The 19,392-nt window shown below is 55.4% G+C and overlaps 1 protein-coding gene across 1 annotated transcript; it reads left to right on the top strand.

The window, feature by feature from the left end:
• The first annotated feature begins 5,460 nt into the window (after positions 1-5,460).
• Positions 5,461-7,746, top strand: LOC112589022 (dentin sialophosphoprotein-like). The gene has a single exon (XM_025300676.1). It carries the CDS (start codon positions 5,461-5,463, stop codon positions 7,744-7,746), a length of 2,286 nt encoding a protein of 761 aa, XP_025156461.1.
• Positions 7,747-19,392: the final 11,646 nt, after the last annotated feature.

Here is a 19,392-nt window from a genome sequence, read left to right as displayed (position 1 = left end):
ACGCTACGCGCGTCGCTGTTGCAACGGTGGTGTTGTGGCGGGATTTTTCAGAGTTCGAATAAAAAGCCGAGCAGGCCGAGAGAGTAGAACGCTCAGGGTTGAGACGGAGGGCGGGGGATGAATCAATCGCTCCTCCTGTCTCGAGGTAGCGTCTTCTTTATAAATGAGCGGGACGAAGGGGGACGAGGAGCGCGGGAGCTGCAGTTCAGATATTCACCGGTTGATTACCGTCCCGGCGGGGCTGGGCGCCGGGCCACGGCGTAGGGAAATCCCCCGGGGAGGACGCTAACTCGACAACTGACAAATTAGCCCGGCGCACCGACGACACTTGCAAAATAGGTCGACAAGAAGACGCCCCCGTTTCGGGTTTGAATCCGACGCCCGCCAAATGAGGATTCGCAGGCAGTCGTCGAACTCAATTTTACTCGCCGACAGGGTGAACGATGCGCCGGCGGACTCCGGTTATCGGTCACACGAGATTAACCCTAAATCCGGGGGATGTGGCGCGATTAATCGACGCCCCGTTCGCGCGCGAATCGCCTCGACGCTGCGATCGCGCGCTGCGCGTCGGCGCGATTTTCCTGTGGGAACACTGTGGACGCGAGAGGTGTACCCCTCGACCCCCGAACGCTATATCGTCGCGCTGCCACACTGCGTCTCATGCGTGTTCTATTTATTAAGCACGTGCACGTGCGTGGCGCGACGCTTCTTCGGAGGTTTCTCATCGCCGAGGAACGGCGATTCGTTGAAATATTCAAAGCCGACCGTGCCGTTCGGAAATCGGTGGAAATCAAAATTGACGTTTCTCAGGCGGCGGGGGGAGGGGGAGGGGGAGGGGGGGACGACGCGTTTGCGATTCCGCGGAGTGGCTCTTTCGTTTCGGCTTTTTCGTGGCTCCTCCGGTCCAAGGAAATTCCTCGTCGGTGAGGCTAAGTGAATTGGAAATAAAAAAAAGGCTTCAGGCCGGGTAAATAATCGTCCGGCGGCGGCGTCCGCGCGGGATGACGTCGCGTCGGCAATACTTTTCACATCGCCCATCAAGAGGTTGGGGGATTGTTATTCGTGCGGCGTAGTGCCTCGGTGTCGCTTTCACTAGAGTCGGTTACTGATAAACGAGCGGTTTCAACCCCACGCGTCGCCCCCTGAATGTAAACTCACCCTGCCTGCCTGCCTGCCTGCCTGCCTGCCTGCCTGCTGGTCTGCCAGCCTGCCGCGCTTTAAGCTCTTAGCGCGGGTAAACGCTCGGTGTAAATCGTTTTCGAACGTAAACGATTGTCGACGACAGACCCGGAATTAATCGTCGTGATTCTCCGGTCGCCGAGCAGCGCCGGCGCCAGCGACATGACGCCGTCGCGCGCGCGTAACGCGCGGAAACAGATTCGCGAACGTCACGACTGCGCGACGTACTGATCGCCGCCGGTCCAATTGCATCTTCTGCATCAAGAAACAAGGACGGACATAATTTTTTTCGGGATCATTTGCGATATGTTTCCGAGCGTAGGCTTTCATAATTACGGGGAAAATTAATTACTTGTTAGTTAATTCCCTCAAGCATAACATAATTCGCCGATTCGAGCCGCAATAGCGTTTCTTCATAACGCAGAGACCACGATAACACGCGCGATAACACACGAAAGATGAAACGTACGGAAGTAACATTTTTCATAATTATTTCCAAATTACGCGAGTGGCGAATTAGGACCTGTGACCACGAGAGGAGTTAGTTAATCACACGCCAATTGATTTTCTCAAACGAAGCGATTTTACCATGAGACGCGGTTATTTTTCCACAACGCATGGAAATCGATCACACAACGACACACACACACACACACACACACACACACGATAAAAGATAAAAGAAAGAAGTACATAGATATGATATTTCTCGTAATTATTTCGAAGATGTAGATCGCAAATCTACAGCCACGAGAAAAGACGCAATTAATCGGATGAAATAGTTCACGAGCGAGGTGTGCGACTTATTTTTCTGCGAACGCGCGGGAATCAGCACGATGACGTATGGAGGATACGCCAAAGGAGCCCATCTTATCGCCCGGGCCATTCTCCGGCAATCCGCGATAACATTCGCCCGCGATGGAGCGGGATTTACGAGCGTCGGCGGGGAAAGATGTCGTACGCGAGGAATCGCACGACAAAACCCAACCTCCCCCTCTCCCCCGCCCCAGCGGCGCCTCCCCGCGAACGCTACGTGAGCGGCGGACCAAAGGTGGAACGTCACGTTCTCGCGCGAGATCTCCGGGGAACGATGTCTCAAACGACCACGCGGGACCACAGAGACGCACCTGCACAGCAAATTCCTGAGGCCGGGAAAAATGCTGTCTCGCCGTTGCCGCCGACGGGAATCCGCCCGGACGAAACCTTCCCCGGGACGGCGTGCGCGCACGTATAACGCTCGGTGCGCGCCGGCGAGATACGATAAGTTTGTCATAGCCAATTTATACAATTGGCACGGCGGCGCGACACCCGCTCTATTCGACACTGGGGACCCCACGAATTTATGGCTAATGTGCCCGCTACGTCTCTCGGTCACGTCCCCTTCCTCCGTTAGTGCCGCTTTAATTTCGCCTTCGCTCGCGCCAAGATAAATGTTAATACGCCGCGTAACCGGGAAAAATACGAATACTCGGTGAGAGACGGACTCGACATTTTTCGCGCGGTCGATACGCGGTCAGGGGTGAGTTATGCTGACTAAACGCACGTTCGAGTGAATTTTATACATTTCCCCGAATCAGCTGTTTGAGATGTTTTGAGAGATTTTAATAGTTTTTCTTTTTTTCTTTCTTTCTTTTCGGGAACTTACGCAGCTAAATGATATTGTTGAATTTTAACGTTCTAAGCCCAGATGACCCAGTTTTTCATAATTTTTCACTTTGTCGAAAAGAGAAATGCGCGCTGGTAAAACTGATTAAAGTGACTAATGAAACACTTAATGGAAGGGTGCGAGAAGAGAGAGAGAGAGAGAGAGAGAGAGAGAATATTTTGCAATGATTTTCTATGATTTGCAAGTCGAGCGATTTGTTTAATCGAGATCGCTTCGGTATCGGGCCGAGTGTCCGCGTTTTGATCGCGCGTAGGACAGCGTATCAAAGCAGATGTTCACCCTTCACCCTCGACGCCGTCGCTCTGCTTGCATTGTGGCGGACGATTGGTATTCAGACCGGCGGATCCCTTGGATTCATGTAACAGCATCGGGGACATGTGTCAGCCAGAGACGATTGGTAGTGAGGGTCGGAAATGGCTGTTTAAAATTGCATCGAGGGCCTACCGTTAAGGGCACGTGCGCTTTTTAATGTCCCGACGAATGCTTACGATAATGTCCTTTAAGCTTTTATTAACGGTTATCAGGATACGTGGCCCGAATGGCCATGGCCATTCTCACGCGACAGCCCACCTCGATATCCTTTACCCGCGATATCCCAGCCCGAAGAAGGAGCTATCGTCCTTTCCCTCCTCCGATCGGAATTACTCGCGTGCGCGATAAAGCTGAATTTCCTTTGCTTTTTTAGAGAACATTTCGTGTCGAGACAAAACGTGTCGATTTTCTCTCTGCCATTCTTTATCGTTTTCATGTCATTGTTTTTTAATAAATTTGATTGACAATTGGAGCGGACATGTAGGAGTAATCAGCGAATGAAAAGATAATCACGTAGGAGTGGACGATGTTCGCTCTCCGTGCTGGTCTGCGTGACCACCAGAAAAGTAACATCGACGCGCGCGACCTTCCCGCTCATCTCTGGATCCATTATGGCATTAACAGCGTGCCGCGGAGGGTCTCGGCTCCCGCGGGAGAAAAACTTTTGCCAATGATTAACCGAAGTCGTTTCGTGACTTTGATGAGTCGACAAAACTCGCCCCGGTAGATTTGTTAAGAATAATTAAGACCCGTCGCGTACGACGCTACGAGATCGTTCTCGCGGCCGTGAGATGCGTCGTGTCACTTTTCCGAACGATTCTGCGGCGAATCTCTCGCCAGCGAAAAATATGAGATTCGGCTCGATTTTCTCTATCCACTTCGATGTAAGACGCTTGTGGGCAGTGGTCGATACAACTTGGTCGATAAATAATTATTTTCCGCACAATGCAACAAATTGAATAAAAAAATCCGATCTAATAAATTCTCTGAAGACTGAAGACTGAAGACTCAACAGGTTAGGCAACTGCTGAAAGCTATTTCACCAGTTGCTCACTTCATGTTGGCGATTTCGTGAAAACTCGCGCTAACGACTCCGGGCATCGTCGCGGCCACTCACATTTTTCGTTCAGAGACAAATGAAGCCCGACCGCGCGCACGCGTAGCGCGTAAGAAAGCGGGCAAGCGAGTCCGGCCTAAAAGACGGCCTGACGAGTTTGCGAATAACATCCCTTTCGACGAGGGGATTCGGTCAACGAGGTTCGGCAAAGATCCATCAAAATACAATACCAGTATTAACCTACACGAGTAACCGTTCTCCTCCGCGAGCCCTCCGGATACGATGCTGCGACAACAACGTGACTCGGCCGATATCCTGCGAGGGCTGCTCCACCCCAAATCCCGCAGCAGGAACTTGTCCATCGGTCAGTCGTCAAAAAAAAGTCAGCGATACCGTTGTGCGCGATCCCGCGAAACATCCCGAATACGCGGGATACATTTGCGAACGACGATGATGACGCTTCTTAACGCGACGCGTTCCCGTTAGCGCAGCGTCCGTCTTGCGTGGCGACGGGAAGACGGCGGCGATTTGCGAGCGAGAGGGGTTCCTCGGCTGGCTGAAGAGCATCTTCAACAAAGTCGCGGGCGGGTCGAACGGTGACGTTACTTTAAGACATCGCGAATCTCCTATGGCGTAGCCCCCATCGGCCATCGGCCGGCGGCGATGTGAATTATCGCCGAAATAACACGTTGCAGAGGACAGAGGAAGCCACGAGGAAGTCGCGTTGCCGCGCGATCGCCTCGAAGTAGCGGACCCCTCGCGCAAGGTCGACGTCGTCCATCCAAACTTGGCCAACTCGGGCGCGGCAGGATCGACGAGCAAATTCGGCGATAGGAAGTTCCGCAGCGGCGAGCGCACGAGCACGACGATTCAACAGTTGGCGATTTATGCCGAGTCGTCGCGGCCGCCGACGGACGGCAGGACTACCGTGGGGACTCTCGGACGCGGAAGAGACCCGGCCGGATCGTCCTTCTCTCCGCGGCTCGCTCTCGCCGGCGAGATTCATCGAGCGGAGAGAAGCAGCATCGGTCGCGGCTCGATCGAGTTCGCGGCGAGGGAGGCACATTATATACGTTGTTACACAAGCCCGAGACACTGTTATCGCCTGCCACCGCCACCGCGGACGCGACAGCCGCCTCTCCTGCTGGTCGCGTACGGGCCGGATAGAAACATCAGCGTGGTGGCGACGCGCGCGATCGCGGCCTTCGCTGGCCGGGATTCGAGGCCGCCCATCAGGGAGCCCGGCATGCCCGAAAAGCGCGAGAAGAAGGACGAGAAGAAGAAGAAGAAGGACAAGGGGGAGAAGAAGGAGCCGGTAATACGTACGGAGCGCGAATCCGTCGATAGTAGCGAGAGCCGAGCGGCGATAGCAGCGGGAGATAACCCGCCCGGCGACCCCGACGCAGCGGCGGCGGCGGCGTTTCGTTACGAGTGGGGCGTGAAACTCGCCGAGGAGGAGCCGGCCGCGGCCGCGGCCGCGGCCGAGGCGAGCGATAACGATAACTTGGCCGAAAAGGGCCGGCGATACGTCACGAAGCGGCTTTGGGGAGTGTACCTGACGCACCCGAAGCCGGATGTCGAAGGTGCCGCCGCGCCGCTGATGTCCGAGGGTGCCGGGAGTGGCGCGTACCAGCGGCGAAACGCCTCTCGGTTCTCGGGGAACGATGATACCGCGGCGCAGGCTGGCGGAGCCGAAGGTCAGCTTTCCCCGAAGGGAGCCTCGGCGAAGCGGCGAGACGAGCAGTCGAGCTCGAGAGGAGCCAAGGACGACGAGGGTCTCTCGACTTGGTTCAAGCGCGACTCGCCGAGCGGTGACTTCCACATGGCGCAGCGAGAAGCGGCCGACGCGACGAGTTCGCCGACGAGCTCGCGGGCCCTCCGGAGCATCATGAAAGAGTCGCCGGGCGGCTCATCGGTCGCGCTCGGTGACGGTTACAACGTGCCGCCGGAGGAGCAGGCGGCGCAGGACGTCGAGATCGACGCTTGGCGGAGTCTCGCGGTGAAATCGAGGTCAGCCATGCGAGCCATCCTGTCGAACGCGCGGCCGCAGAGACTGGAGACGAGGTCCATCCGGCCGGAAGCGCCGCAGCCGAAATTGGACGTGCGGGTCGTCAGGTCGTCCGCCGACGAGACCACGGAGGTCAAGGATGAGCAAACCGCCGGGTACAAGCTAAGCTCCATGGGCCTCAAGCGCATGGGCCACGCGGACGCGCCGAATCAGGACCAGTACCCGCTTAGCAAGAAGCTGCATACCGCGAGCGCGCAGGTTCACCGTACGCTTCTGGATGCGAGGACGAACGACGACGCCACCTGGAGACGCGTCGGGTCGCTTCCGCCGGCGGACTCTATTGCCGTCGACGGGACTGCGCGAACGAAGAATCCGGGAATCGCAACGGCCTCCCCTGCGAGTTCCGAGGGTCCCGAGGAGAAGATGAGTGACAAGCTGTTGAATCGGCAGGAAGAGCAACATGATCGACAGAGCGACTTGAAGAATCTCGACGACGAGAAGCCGACTAGCCGTGATACGAGTGACTCGATAAAAAGCACCGAGCAAATTCTCTCACCCGCAGAATCGCAGACATCGAGCAGCGACCGGGAGCAACCGGATGTCGGGATCGACGTGATCGAGCTGCCGAGCACTGTCGAGGACGAGGAAGTAGAAACGTCCACGAGCCAACCTCAGGATGGCGATCGGCAAGACGCTGAGGGCGCATCGGACTCTACGAACTTGAAGGACTTGGAGGACGAGAGGTCACGCGCCGAGGAAGAGAGCGTTCGCGATGAAACGGAGCTACATGAACGGGGAAGCCACAAAGACTCTCGCTCCAAGGACAATCGCATGGACTCGTCCGACGAGACCAGAGACTCTTCGTCCGCGGACTACGACGTCACGACCATCGACGACGACCCGACGAAATCGCCCGAGGCCGCGGCGGCGGCGGCGTCTATGCTGGCTGTGAGCGCTAAAAATACCGTCCGCGACTCTAACACGGAGGACTCAACTGGCGACGACCTCGGCGGCGGCCAGTACGTCACCGACGGCGACTACGTGCGGCTGCACGGCGATCCCTATCCGTACAGCAAGGAGAACCTGGACAGGTGGAGAATGCTGGCTCAGTCCAGGAGTCGGCTGTACAAGCCGCTCAAGCGGCAGGCCTCTTCCCCGACCCTCGTCCCCGACCCCCCGTTCGACCGGGTAACCCCGAGGAACGCTAACGACGCGTATGCCAACGGCGCCGGACGGTCGTACGGTTCTCACGGCGATGGAACGATAACGGAGACTTCGGGAAGCGGCGACGGCGCGACGGACGCAAAAAACGTGGGACTCGCGAGCGGATTCCGCGCGGCGTCGCGCGACCAGCGGGTGGTGGCGCCTGATTGCGACGCCGCGGACGCGCTCGGCCTGCGAAGATGGACGGAGGCGTTCTCGAGGCTCGGCGACGCCGTGGTCGCCGGTGCGGCGACCGCCGGCGGGGAAACGAGCGAGGCGGAGCGAGGCGACAACGCGTCGTTGCGCGCGTATCATCAGTAGAGGCTCCGCTGCGCTGCGAATTCGCGACGTAACTTCCGGTGAGCGTTCACCCCGAGCGAGCGAGCGAGCTAGCGCACAGCGCCTTTGCATAATTCAGTTCTCTCGGTTAATTAGGACGGGCTCGTTGGCCGCGCGACGTAACGAGCGAAGGTTCCGCGAACTTTAATCCCAGATTGCGTAGCGTTTCCGTCCGCTCCCGTTGTTGACGCTCAAACGCGCCGTGCGCGAGCCTAACGAGCGCGAATACGTAGCTTTCTGACACCTCCCTCGCGACGGTCCGCCGTTCGGTGTACAGTTTCTGTTCGCCGACGGGCTTTCCACACGGTCGCCTCTGATCGGAGACACTGCGGTGCTCCTCTTCGATGAGTTTCGCAGCTCCGAGTCCGTATCCGATAGGAGAGTGTGAATGCCTTAAGAAGGAGCGAGAAGCACATTTTTTTCTATCGGATGCGGACAGGATGCGTCGGGGGAAAAGTCACGACTTCTGGGCAGCCGACTCTACACGTTCGTCGATCACTGTCGGCTCGATGCTGCGTGGTTATTTTATGATATGCCCGACTAGAAATTTATCCCATGGTCCTGATCGGATTAACTTCGTTTGGACATAAGGTAATACTATCGGGTCCTAGTAAGGGTCATGTAACGCTGCGTGGATATCAGGATCTTAGTGAGGATTCACAGTCAGGTCCTTATTGAATTACCTTATGGAATCCTTGTTACGTTTTTTCTTTTTCAAATTGTGACTCCTGATTACTCGCCACGGCTATATTGGATGATGACATTAGAAATAAGAAATAAGAAAACACGCTGAGAATTCTTTCGTGTCATTTCCAAATAAAAAGATATTTGCATGAAATAATATTTGAGATCGCTTGAGCATACTTGTAAAATGTTTCGGAAAAGAAACATAAAATGAATATCATAAGATCATAAAGTAAGTCAGAAGGCGACAAGACATAAGGTAGTGTTAAAGAGAAAAGTTGCATGTCACGTTAATTTTACAACTATCTATTGACTGCTAAAAAAAGGATAGTTTCTATAACATTTTACAAATATATTCAAGTGATCCGAAGTGTTTTTTCCATGCAAACATCTTTATATTTGGAAAAGACACCGAAAAATTGTTTTGTTAAAACTTGATAATGCAAATCATATTAGGTAACAATAAATAAGATCCCGACAAGGACCCGATTAACTGAACCATATTATACGTATCATACACACTAGGTTGGCACACTAAGGTCCTGATGTGGACCCAATCATTATAACCTTACAAAGGTCCTCCTTACTCATTTGTCGTTAGGACATTATAAGGACTGACTTACTTAGAATTACCTTTCATCCATCCTATTAGGTCCTTATCAATATTAGGTGATTACCTGATCAAAATTTCTAGTCGGGTGATTACACCTGCATATAACGACACTCACCAAGTCGACAGCCGTCGGACAGCAGGTGTACGCACAGAATAGCTCTTCCCTCGACGTTGTCCTCGGCGACGTATGGAAAGCAACGTGAAAGCGACCGAAATCGCTAAGATCGCAAATACGTGTGATTTTTCAGATTTCTGCGGGAAACCTAAGAAAACTGGTATCTGCGAGATATACAGGGTGTTTTCGACTGTGGATCAAAATTGCGGGAATGATCAAATGACGCCAGCGTGGAGCGCGCGAGCAACGAGCGTTTTGTAATCTTTACAAGAACCATTTCGTCAAATAAATAAAACGAAGCGTTGGCAAGCGCGTACGAGTAGCCGCCACCTTTTCGTCAAGTCACAGAAATCCATGCGGCGTTCGCGCGGAGATTCCTTCCCTGAGACGGAAGTGTGTTCCGTTATCGCTTGAATTCCGATCTATCCGCGGACACGGTACGCAAACATTTACTCGCGTCGGTCCGTCCGGCCGACTCGGCTCGGCTCGGCTCGGCTCGGCTCAGCTCAGCTCGGCTTCCTCGACGGGAGAGGCGAACGAGCGCGTTCTCCGCCTCCTGAAATTATTCTCCACTCCCATAAACACGTTCGCCTTCTCGCGCTTACGATTAAAAGCGGATAGGGAATCGAGCCGTATCCACGAAATTACCGTATACGGCGCGCGGTTAGCTCGCCTTAAGAGCTTTTTTGATCCTCGGGACGATCGGGGCATTAATCCCCCGGCCGACGCACCTGTCGAGGAGCGGCAACGACGGGTAGGGGGAAGAGAGGAAGAAGAGGAGGGAGGATAAGGTTGGAGAACGACCGGCTAGGTCGTTCAATCAGACACGTGTACTTATACGCGTGCATCCCGCACCACGGACTCTCTTCTTCGGCCGAGCGGGCGGCGAACTATCGACCCGCCGCCGCCGGGAGGATATGCGTGCCTACCGGTCACGAACGCGGCCGTTCTCCCGCCCGGAGGCTGTTATTTGACCACCGGCGAGATCTCCGAATCGTCGACCCTCTATCTAATCATTCAAATCGCAGGCGTCCTGCCAGTCTAATCGGCGGTGTCGGTACGCATACGGTCTCCACCACGTCGCGTCCGGTATTCCTTCCCGCCGAGGGTTGCCAAAGAGACCGAGTCTTCCGCGAGGAAGAGAGAAGGAAGCTTCGAGAGAGAGACTCGAGAGAGAGAGAAAAGAGAGAGAGAGAGAGAGAGAGGGAGAGAGAGCCAACCCATCGTCGCCGCCAGCATCGCCGCGATACCGGAGGCAACGGCGGCGGCTACCATACCGCGCGCTACTACCATCGCCGATAATGCCCGCCGGTAATGGCAGACCCCGTGGTCCTGATTAGCCTTCGCGCTGCCAGAAAACACGCGGACGTAGTTTAGCGTTGGTTATGGCAGCTGGCCGTGCCGTGCGTGCCACTTTCTTGGCCGGTCAGCCGATCGATCGATCGATCGCTCGCTCGCTCGCTCGCTCGCTCGCCGATCCTGCTGTCATTCGCTCCTGCGGACGTCCCGCGTGCTCCTCCGCGCGCGCGCGCGCGTGTCTAACGGAGTACGAGCAACCACACGGTTGGAAACCGTTGGCCAACGTGAGCTCGTTTCCTTCAGCAGGCCGCGAGACAGTTTCCAAGTTTCCAGCGAACTTGGAAGATCGAGACTCGACCGAGAGATCTCGTCTCTGTGTTCGAAAACATTTGGCGCGATTGTTCAGCTTCGGCGAATCCTGCGGCGAACGCTCAGTTGCTGCTCAGTTGAGCCTCGTCTCATCATATTTTCCGCGTGTAGGGGAAAAGGGAGAAATCTATTCCCTATCCGATGTCCCTATCAAAGAGGGTATGCTCTCTGCTCGACTGTCGCAAAATTCGTGGATCTGATCGGTGTGGATGCACCTTCAGATTCCGCAAAAGCAAGAAGAGACAACGCGCATTTACGACAACGGTCGGACAAGGCAGCCCTCTCAGCCGGAGCGCCTTCCCCATCGCGAAATGTCTCTCGCGCGAAACGTTCGAGCGAGCGCGGCGAGTTATCCGACTTGTCGAGCACCGAGACACCGCGCGAGTACCTCCACCTCGGACAACGGGCGAATGCAGCGCGACGAGGCCGAGCGAGATTGGCATTGGTAGCAGGCGCGCTTTTATTTACGACTAGAATCCGCTGACTGCTCCGGGTTCGTTCGCTCCTCCTTGACCCTCTCCTCTCGTTCGCGCCGGGGTTAGAACGATCCTATCTCCGCGAGACGTAGCCGCGGCGCGGAGATCATTCCCTTCGGGGTCTCCTGCACTATAAAAGATTGCCCTATGCTTGTATATTACTCACGCCACCGTGTTTTCACTTGGCGCGGCGATCGGCGCCGATATCATAACTCCTTGTCGTACCGCCGTTCAAGCAGCAAATCCGCCCGGCGACGAGGGGCCTCCTCCTGGTAGCGATAGCAATTCCGATACGACCGGCAGCCGTTGTAAGACGAGGACGAGCATCATGCCGCCGGATAAAACGAAACTCTCGTCGGCGAGGCTCGACCGACGGGGTTCGCTTATCGCGCCCGAGAGTGTGACGAATTCCTCGCGTTTCACGGGCCGCGTCTCGCGTTTTCGTAGCGTTCACGTTGCGGCCAAGTGCTGCCGGGGCGGTGCGCGGGCCGTCGATCGGTTAGATTTTCGGCTGTCGACGCTGGCGGACGGAAGGTTCCTGGACGAAGGTTCTTCGCTTCTCCAAGGGCTTCCTACGCCTAAACTCGCCCTACGATAATCACGTCCCATCGGGATTATCGAGAATTTTATCAGTCAGTGTTTCCTCATGGTTCCCTCGGATGTTTCGTCATCGGAGGATAATGTTGGACGAGGAGATTGATTGGTTGTTGAGAAGCGGAATATACGAGCGCGCGATGAAATTACGCTTGCGTTCGCAGCGCGTAAATCTACTTTATTCGCCGGCCCCGAAGCTCGCGCTTGGCGACCGCGATTTGTGGTCTCTCTTGGAAAATTCGCGGCGAGAGAAGCGTCCCATAAACACATCCCGGCGCTTCCGGCAACCGAAGGTCACACAACACCGAGAGACGCGATGGCGAAGACCGAAAACGCCACGACATCGCACAGCGCGGTCGCCTCTCGCGCGGAGCGATGGCCCGGGAGACGTTGCGACCATCCGCGGCATCTCCGGGACACCGAAATAGATGGTTTACTGCCTCCCTTAAATACGTCAACGTTTATGTGTGGATTCCCGAAAGTAAATCGACGAGGAATGTTTTCGTACGACGCGCCCGCGCTCCGGCCCCGTCGCGCGAAGCCAACTTAAACGCCGCTCGGAGGAAGACGAGGACGACGGATCGCCGCGACCGGCGAAATCGCCTGTTATTATTAATAACGCGAGAAGAGCGTCTTTGTTTACGATGTCACGGGCTTTTACACGTGCGCGGTTTTGTGATATATATCGATGCCGCCGGTCTTGCTCTTGCTTGGCGCGCGCAGCTTCTCTTTCTTCCTTTCTCCCTCGATCTTCCTACGACGTCAAATTATCGTATTGTTGTCGCTCGGGAACGCTCCTGCTCGTGATTAAATCATGCCATCTTATTTCTATTTTTGGCATTAGAGGCTTGTCCTGCGACAACTAGTTTAATCTTCATCGACCAACCAATCTTTTTTATCGTTTCCCTTTCTCGTCATTATATACGTATTTCCATCATTTTCGCCATATATACAATTTTTCATTGTACCCGCAGGCGATTATACATACACAGATTAAAAAACGAATAATCTCTCTCTCTCTCTCTCTCTCTCTCTCTCTCTCTCTCTCTCTCTCTCTCTCTCTCTCTCTCTCTCTCTCTCTCTCTCTCTCTCTCTCTCTCTCTCTCTCCCTTGGCGAGAGCTCCGCGTCGTTCGGACGATCCCCGCTGTATATCTCGGCACTGTATACTCGGACACTTTTGCGTCGGGCGAAATTACGAATCGAAAACGGAAGCGCATGCTGGCCCGTACACATCTCTCATTTTTTTTCCACACCGATTTCAACGACGGCAAAATAGCTCCCTTTGCCGATCAAAGAGTCGGCGCCCGCCGTACCGGGTGTATCCAATTTCACGTAACGACTGTTTTCGAAATTTCCAGCGCACAGCGGAAAAGCCGGAGGCGGCTCCGGGCGATAGGGCGAGGGGTTGAATAAAACGAGTGTGTCGTCCACGTGCAGGCACGGCCGGAGACGGAGACGCGGAGCGGCGAGAGACGAGAGAGGCGGCGATTCCGCTCGAGTGTTCGAGTGGTCGCGCCTCAGGCGCAAGTCACCCCGCGATCGTTCGCCGCAGAAAGCGTGGTCCGTAGTGACACCACAAAAAATCACGGCGCCGCTTTCCGGCCGGATATCTTTCAATTACCCGTTAATATGATAGGCGGCGGGCGTACTTGCAAGTCACCGCCGCGTCGTTGCCCGCAGCGTGCGCGCACACGATACACACATACATACTCACACGCGCACACAAGCGCACTCCACACACACACACACACACACACACACACATATACATGCGCGCGCGCGCGCGCGCGTGCGTGTGATTAATCGACGTCAACCGCAGACCGCGGCGCGAACCTCGTCGAGGGAATCGCCGGCGATTCGTTGACACGTCGATTCGCGGTTTACGCGCGCCGAAATACCCGCTGCGTCGCGTCGCGCCGCGCCGCGCGCCATGCTGCGCCGCAGCGCTCCGGCGAAATTTATGCGACGAGCGCACGCGAGGAGATCGCCGCTCCGGCGAATGTTTGCGTAGCCGCGAGAGCGAGGCGACGGTTAAACGTGGTTACAATATCGCCGCGGCGTATGTTGTAGCGCCTCTAATCGCGTCCTGGTAAACGGCCAAGTCCGCCTTCTGCGCGGAGTGTTTTCCGATATGATATCATAGGCCTGTCGCGCGCACAAAGTGAGAAGTCTGCGAGCACGTGATCCCGCCCGCCCGCCCGCCCGCGGCGAGTCGCGGGCCTGGAGATTTTACGGCGCGGGCGCGTGTGACGAAATCCGCGCGAAAGCGGCGGAAACTGCTTCTCGAGAAGAGAAGAGAAGAGAAGAGAAGAGAAGAGAAGAGAAGAGAAGAGAAGCGGGAGGAGGCTCGTCCGATCGGCCAGCTGCGCCGAGTGAAAAAGCCCGCGACACGCCGGACTCGGCGATGGGCCGCGCGCCGCGCGCGGATCAAGTGGAGAAATACGGTCGCGCGCGGGCGTGTCTTTACGACGAGGACGATCTCTCGCGATTTGTCTCTTTCGCTTGACGCTCGAAGAAGACTTACGATCGCGTGTGTTCGCTTGACGTTGCTGCGAAGGCCACGTCTCAGGTCTTTGTATTATTGTCGTATCGTTGCGCAAAAGGAAGAGCCAAGGGACAAATTTGGAGGAAACTTTGCCGTGGAGAAAATCGCTCGAGACGAACCGTCGAACCGACTGAAGGCGAGATATTGAGAGAAAAATGTCGAACGAGAAAGCACGAGGCTCGAAGCGACGTCGTCATCGAGTGTGCGCGACGATGACGACGCGACCGATCACAGTCGCTCGAGTGAATAACCAGCGGAAATTGAATGTATCCATTTCCTTTCGAGGATATTCATATCTTTCTTCTTGGTCCGAGCAGTCGCGAGCAGCACAACGTTCGCAGGGGGAATACGCGCGACTTTTCCCTCTCGCGCCCGAGTCCGCCGGCTGTCCTTTCCCACAGACGGGAAATGGAAGTGGAAAACGTCTTTCGCGGGCCGCGTCGCCACCGGCGAACATCTGTCGCTCGTTACTCTCATTCGGAAGTTGCTAATTAAACGCTCGGAATTCTAGGCATCGCGCGAAACAAATTGCCCATCGCCGAGTTCCGCTTCTGACTTGCGTTCGACATAAATTCGCTCTACCCGCCTTGATAAATTCCTCGCGAACGGGGACGTTACGTTCGCGGCTCGCCCGCTAAATTAACGGACGCTCCCTCGAGGATATCATCCCAAGGATATCGCCTGGCCCGATGTTTCAACGCGATCCAACGAGAGATACATCCTCTCCCGACAACTTTCTGCTGATGAGCGCGAAAAGTGTCCGACTTTCGCCGCTCACACAATCGCGCCTGATCAATCGGAGCCGCGAATTAATTCGGTTACGTCGCGCTCCTCCGGCTTAATCAGTGCGCTCTCTGATCGCGCTCCGTCTAATTACGAACCCGAGCGTAACGATGCCGCGAGAACGCACGCATCCGTCGTCGACGACTTCAGCCAGAGTGACTCATTTCTCGCAAGCGCGGCGATCGATAAACGGTTTCGCACCACGACACCAACCGCCCCGTGCCGTCGCACCGATATCGTTTCCTCGTTAACGCCCGAGGAAACGCAATAAGCGCCTGGCGCGCAGCAGTTCCTTCTTCGTTCTCCGTTGCTCCGCGGATATTAATTACGTTCGTGACGAACGTTTGATTGTCCACGAATCGAATCGCCGCGCTGCGTCGCGCTGCGCTGCGCCGCGCCGCGCCGCGCCGCGCCGCGCCGGACCGAGCGATGATGAACGTCTCGCTCGCGCCTTCTGACTTTGATTAAACGAGCAACGGTGAATATCCGCGAGCGGGCGCGGGCGCGCGCGCGCCCGACAATCTGCCGAGACACACACACACACACACGGGGCGGCAAAAATCGATTTTTCACAGCGGGATCGCTTCCGTTGCGCCTCCGCGGACTGTCGTTTCTCCTAATTGCCGCGCCTGTGTGCCTTCCTACCTTCGCTAATCATCGCGTCGGTCGCGCTCGATCGCCCGCGCCGGTCGCGAGACTCGCGGTCCGTCCGTCCGTCCGTCCGTGTCGGTGCGTGTGATTATTATTTCCGCATGAAGGAAAGCCCCCGACGGAGAAACGTTAATAAACCCGTTCGCGCGTAACGATGGATAACGATTCGAAGAGAGAGAGAGAGAGAGAGAGAGAGAGAGAGTGTCGCGGATATTAACGCCGAGAGCTGTCAACATTAATGCCCCGCGGCCAATAATGAGCGGTCGCTCGCGGGACGAGTGTGGTACCCGCCCGCGATTATCTATTTACCGCCGTTCGCGCGCGCTCGCGAGAGATTCGAGCGGGCGACAGGTGTGTGTCGGTGGAAGTTCGCTCTCGTCAATCTTATCGAACCTGTTATCCTCGTCGTCGCAGTCGAGAGCGTCGAGTCCCACGTCGGCGAGCATTAAATTAGATCGGTCTCGCGCACGCCGCGGGTCTCTCCCTCTCTCCCCCCATCTCTCTCTGCCTCTCTCTCTCTCTCTCTCTCTCTCTCTCTCTCTCTCTGTCTATCTCTGTCTCTGTCTCTTTCTCTCTTTCGCTCTCGCTTTTCATTCCTCTGTGTCTGATTTGCGGTAAACGTTGGACGGCCGCCATAAAAGCACGTGTATTCGCGTTAAATGCGCGACAGTCGCTGAATGTTCAATTTGCTACGCGTGACTTGGCTGACATTAAGTACACGAGCGGAAGCGCAGTGCCAAGAGGCAGAGCCAAACAGACATGTAGCTAATGTGTAATGGCGTAATTTGCCAAGGGGCTTAATCGCATCATTGTTACTTGGCCGTTCATCGGAGTGGAATAAGCTGATCGCGTCTCAAACAGCCCCGCGCAGCGGCTCGGCTCGGCTCGGCTCGGCTTGGCGCGGCTTGGCGCTCGGCCGCGGAGCACCAAATTGCATTATGTCGTCAAATTATTAGCGAGCGGCGATAATTATCAGCCGCAGAGAGCCGAAGCTGATTCCACTCCTGCTGGCGCGTCCTTTGCGCCAAGATTCGTCTCTCTCGCGAATTCAGCGAAGCGCGAATTCTTCGTCTTTGAGCGTGTCGCAATGGGAGTCGCGCGATTAAATCGCATCATCACAGGTCGATCATCGCGAATCGAGCGGGAATCGAGCGTCGGCGGCAGGCGGACGTATAGAGAGCGACGACGCATAGGAGGAGTGCCGATAAAAACGCTGCCCGCGTTCGAGGGAAAAGAGCGGGCGTCAAAAATAGGCGGGAAAATTCGGTCATTTAAATTTAGTCGCGTAACGCAAACATTTCGCTTTGGCGCGTTCGCCAAACGCGGCGGCCGCGCTCAACGACAACGGCTCGGCACCTCCCGTGGTTTATCCGAACCGATGCACCCTCATAAACAAATTGTTCTACAAAGTCTCGCGCGCAAAGGCCCGTTCCCCGAAGAACCGTTTGCCCGAAGAACCGGACGGGGATTCGTAGAGCGACGGGGTCGCGCGCGCGCGCGCGCATGGTGTCGTCACCCGTAAACAAGTCGCCGTTAATTTCGAAATAACCTGGCAGTTCGGGCCAGCTGTTGGCAGCGAGCCCTTGTTGACATAACTTTGACAAAGTCGTTGACAAAGTCTCGGTGCAGCTCTTTTTACGAGCGCGGGACCATTAAAAGCTGATAAATCTCTCCGGATTCGCGCGCGCGCTCTCTCTCTCTCTCTCTCTCTCTCCCTCTCTCTGCCCCTTTTTCTCTCTTTCTAGCTCGCGGAACGATCTCGCTCGCAATCGTCGCACTATTTCCATCCGACGCGACACGGGGCGACACGACGCGATGCGACGCGACGCGGCGCGTCGCGTCGCGACGCCCGCCTGGCAGCCTGTGAAAATATCGGGTGTCCCCCCGGTGTTAAGTCTCTCTCCCCATCGCCCCATCCGTTGGATATTCTTCTCCTCGCGCGGCCGTGTTTGTCAAACCGGTGGCCACCGCGGCCAAACAAACATTTCGTGCCACCCGTTAGTGACACACGACTGTCGCGCCCGCACGCGCCGTCCGTGCGGGGATTATTAATAGCTGTAGCGACGAACTCTTTCCTCCGGCTCCAGGGATGGATCCTGCAGCCGGAGGCTGAGAGACACCGACGAAGGGCGTCCCGGTCGTACATTCGTCGCGCATTCGCGTCGAATATCGCGCGGAGATCGTCTCACGCGGGATTCTCCGAGTCTCTTTAATCGCCCAGTCATCAGGCGCGCTTGTAAAAGTCTGTCGCAGTCTTCGCCTGTCTTTGTCTGTCGTGTTTCTCCGCTGTAGTTGTCCATCGCCTTCTGCTGTTATTTGGATAATCGTCAGATTTCGTGCCTGGAGAACGACTCATCGCTGAAGCTAATGACATCACCGACACCAAACTTTTGCAAACCTCTGATAGGATATTCGAAGACTTCAAGAACTTGACGCGAAGACTCGATCTGTCAGATTAGTCACTTTGAAACCGCGAATTGACTGACTCGAGTGCGTCTCGCGCGAATACTGCGCGTAATTAATAGCCTCCGGTGTTTACATATAATCAGCGTGTGAAAAAAATGCACGAGAAGAAACCGATTCTAGTTTTGCTTTAGAGAGATAAATCAATTTTTTTAATTTAATTAATTAGACAGTTGTACCGTGGGTCAATCACGTTGATCTCGTCTCGGCGAGTACGTCTCATCAATTAATACACAAGATATCGTTGTATCGTGTGTTTCCGACGACGGCAGAGTTCCCCTCTCGTCTCTCGTGCGGAAGAGAAACGCGTATTGCGGTGAGTTTCTCGTCAAAAGCAACGAAGCCCCTCGTCGGGGCACGCACAATCAATTTCCACGGACCCGGTGCGATCGATGGCGATCGCGAGTCCTCGACGTCACAGCCGTCTCGCCGGGGCAACATATGTTTTTCGTTCGCCCGGGAAATTTATTCCGTCCACACGAGAGCGATCCACCGTCGTAGGAGACCGTCGAAAGTGATACGTCACTGGTTCGTTCGCGCGAACCCGTAACCGAGACTCCGCATATGCCTGGCGCCTACGGCATAAGTATATTGCTCTACGAGAAACGAAGCTCGATCGTACATCACGCGGAAGTGGATGACGAGCGCCGGTCTGTCGAGAAAAAAGAAGCTATGATCCGAAAATAACGACGGCCCGAGACGGCCGAGTCGGCGATGCCGTGGAGAGCGCATTCTAACAAATCACGTGTCCCGCTCCGGAATTTTACACACAAGGGCGCACGAATCGCCCAAACGAGACACCCGATGACTCTCGTCGTCGAGTTCCGTCTTTCGGCCGATATAACGTCAGAGAAGAATGCTTACGACGGAGAACAATGTTCATTGTTATAACCAGGGTTGGGAAGTAACGCAGTTACTGGTATCCGTTACTTCGTTGAATAACGCGATTTTAGGTAACGCCGTTACCCTTTTTGTGTCAGTAACGAAAAAGTAACGCCGATACATTTTTTATGTAACGAGTAACAAAACGTCCGT

Source organism: Harpegnathos saltator, unplaced genomic scaffold (assembly GCF_003227715.2).
Source record: "Harpegnathos saltator strain DR-91 unplaced genomic scaffold, Hsal_v8.6 scaffold38, whole genome shotgun sequence".
Classification (NCBI taxonomy): domain Eukaryota; kingdom Metazoa; phylum Arthropoda; class Insecta; order Hymenoptera; family Formicidae; genus Harpegnathos; species Harpegnathos saltator.
Note: the sequence above shows the minus strand (reverse complement) of the source record. Positions and strands in the feature narration are given on the sequence as shown.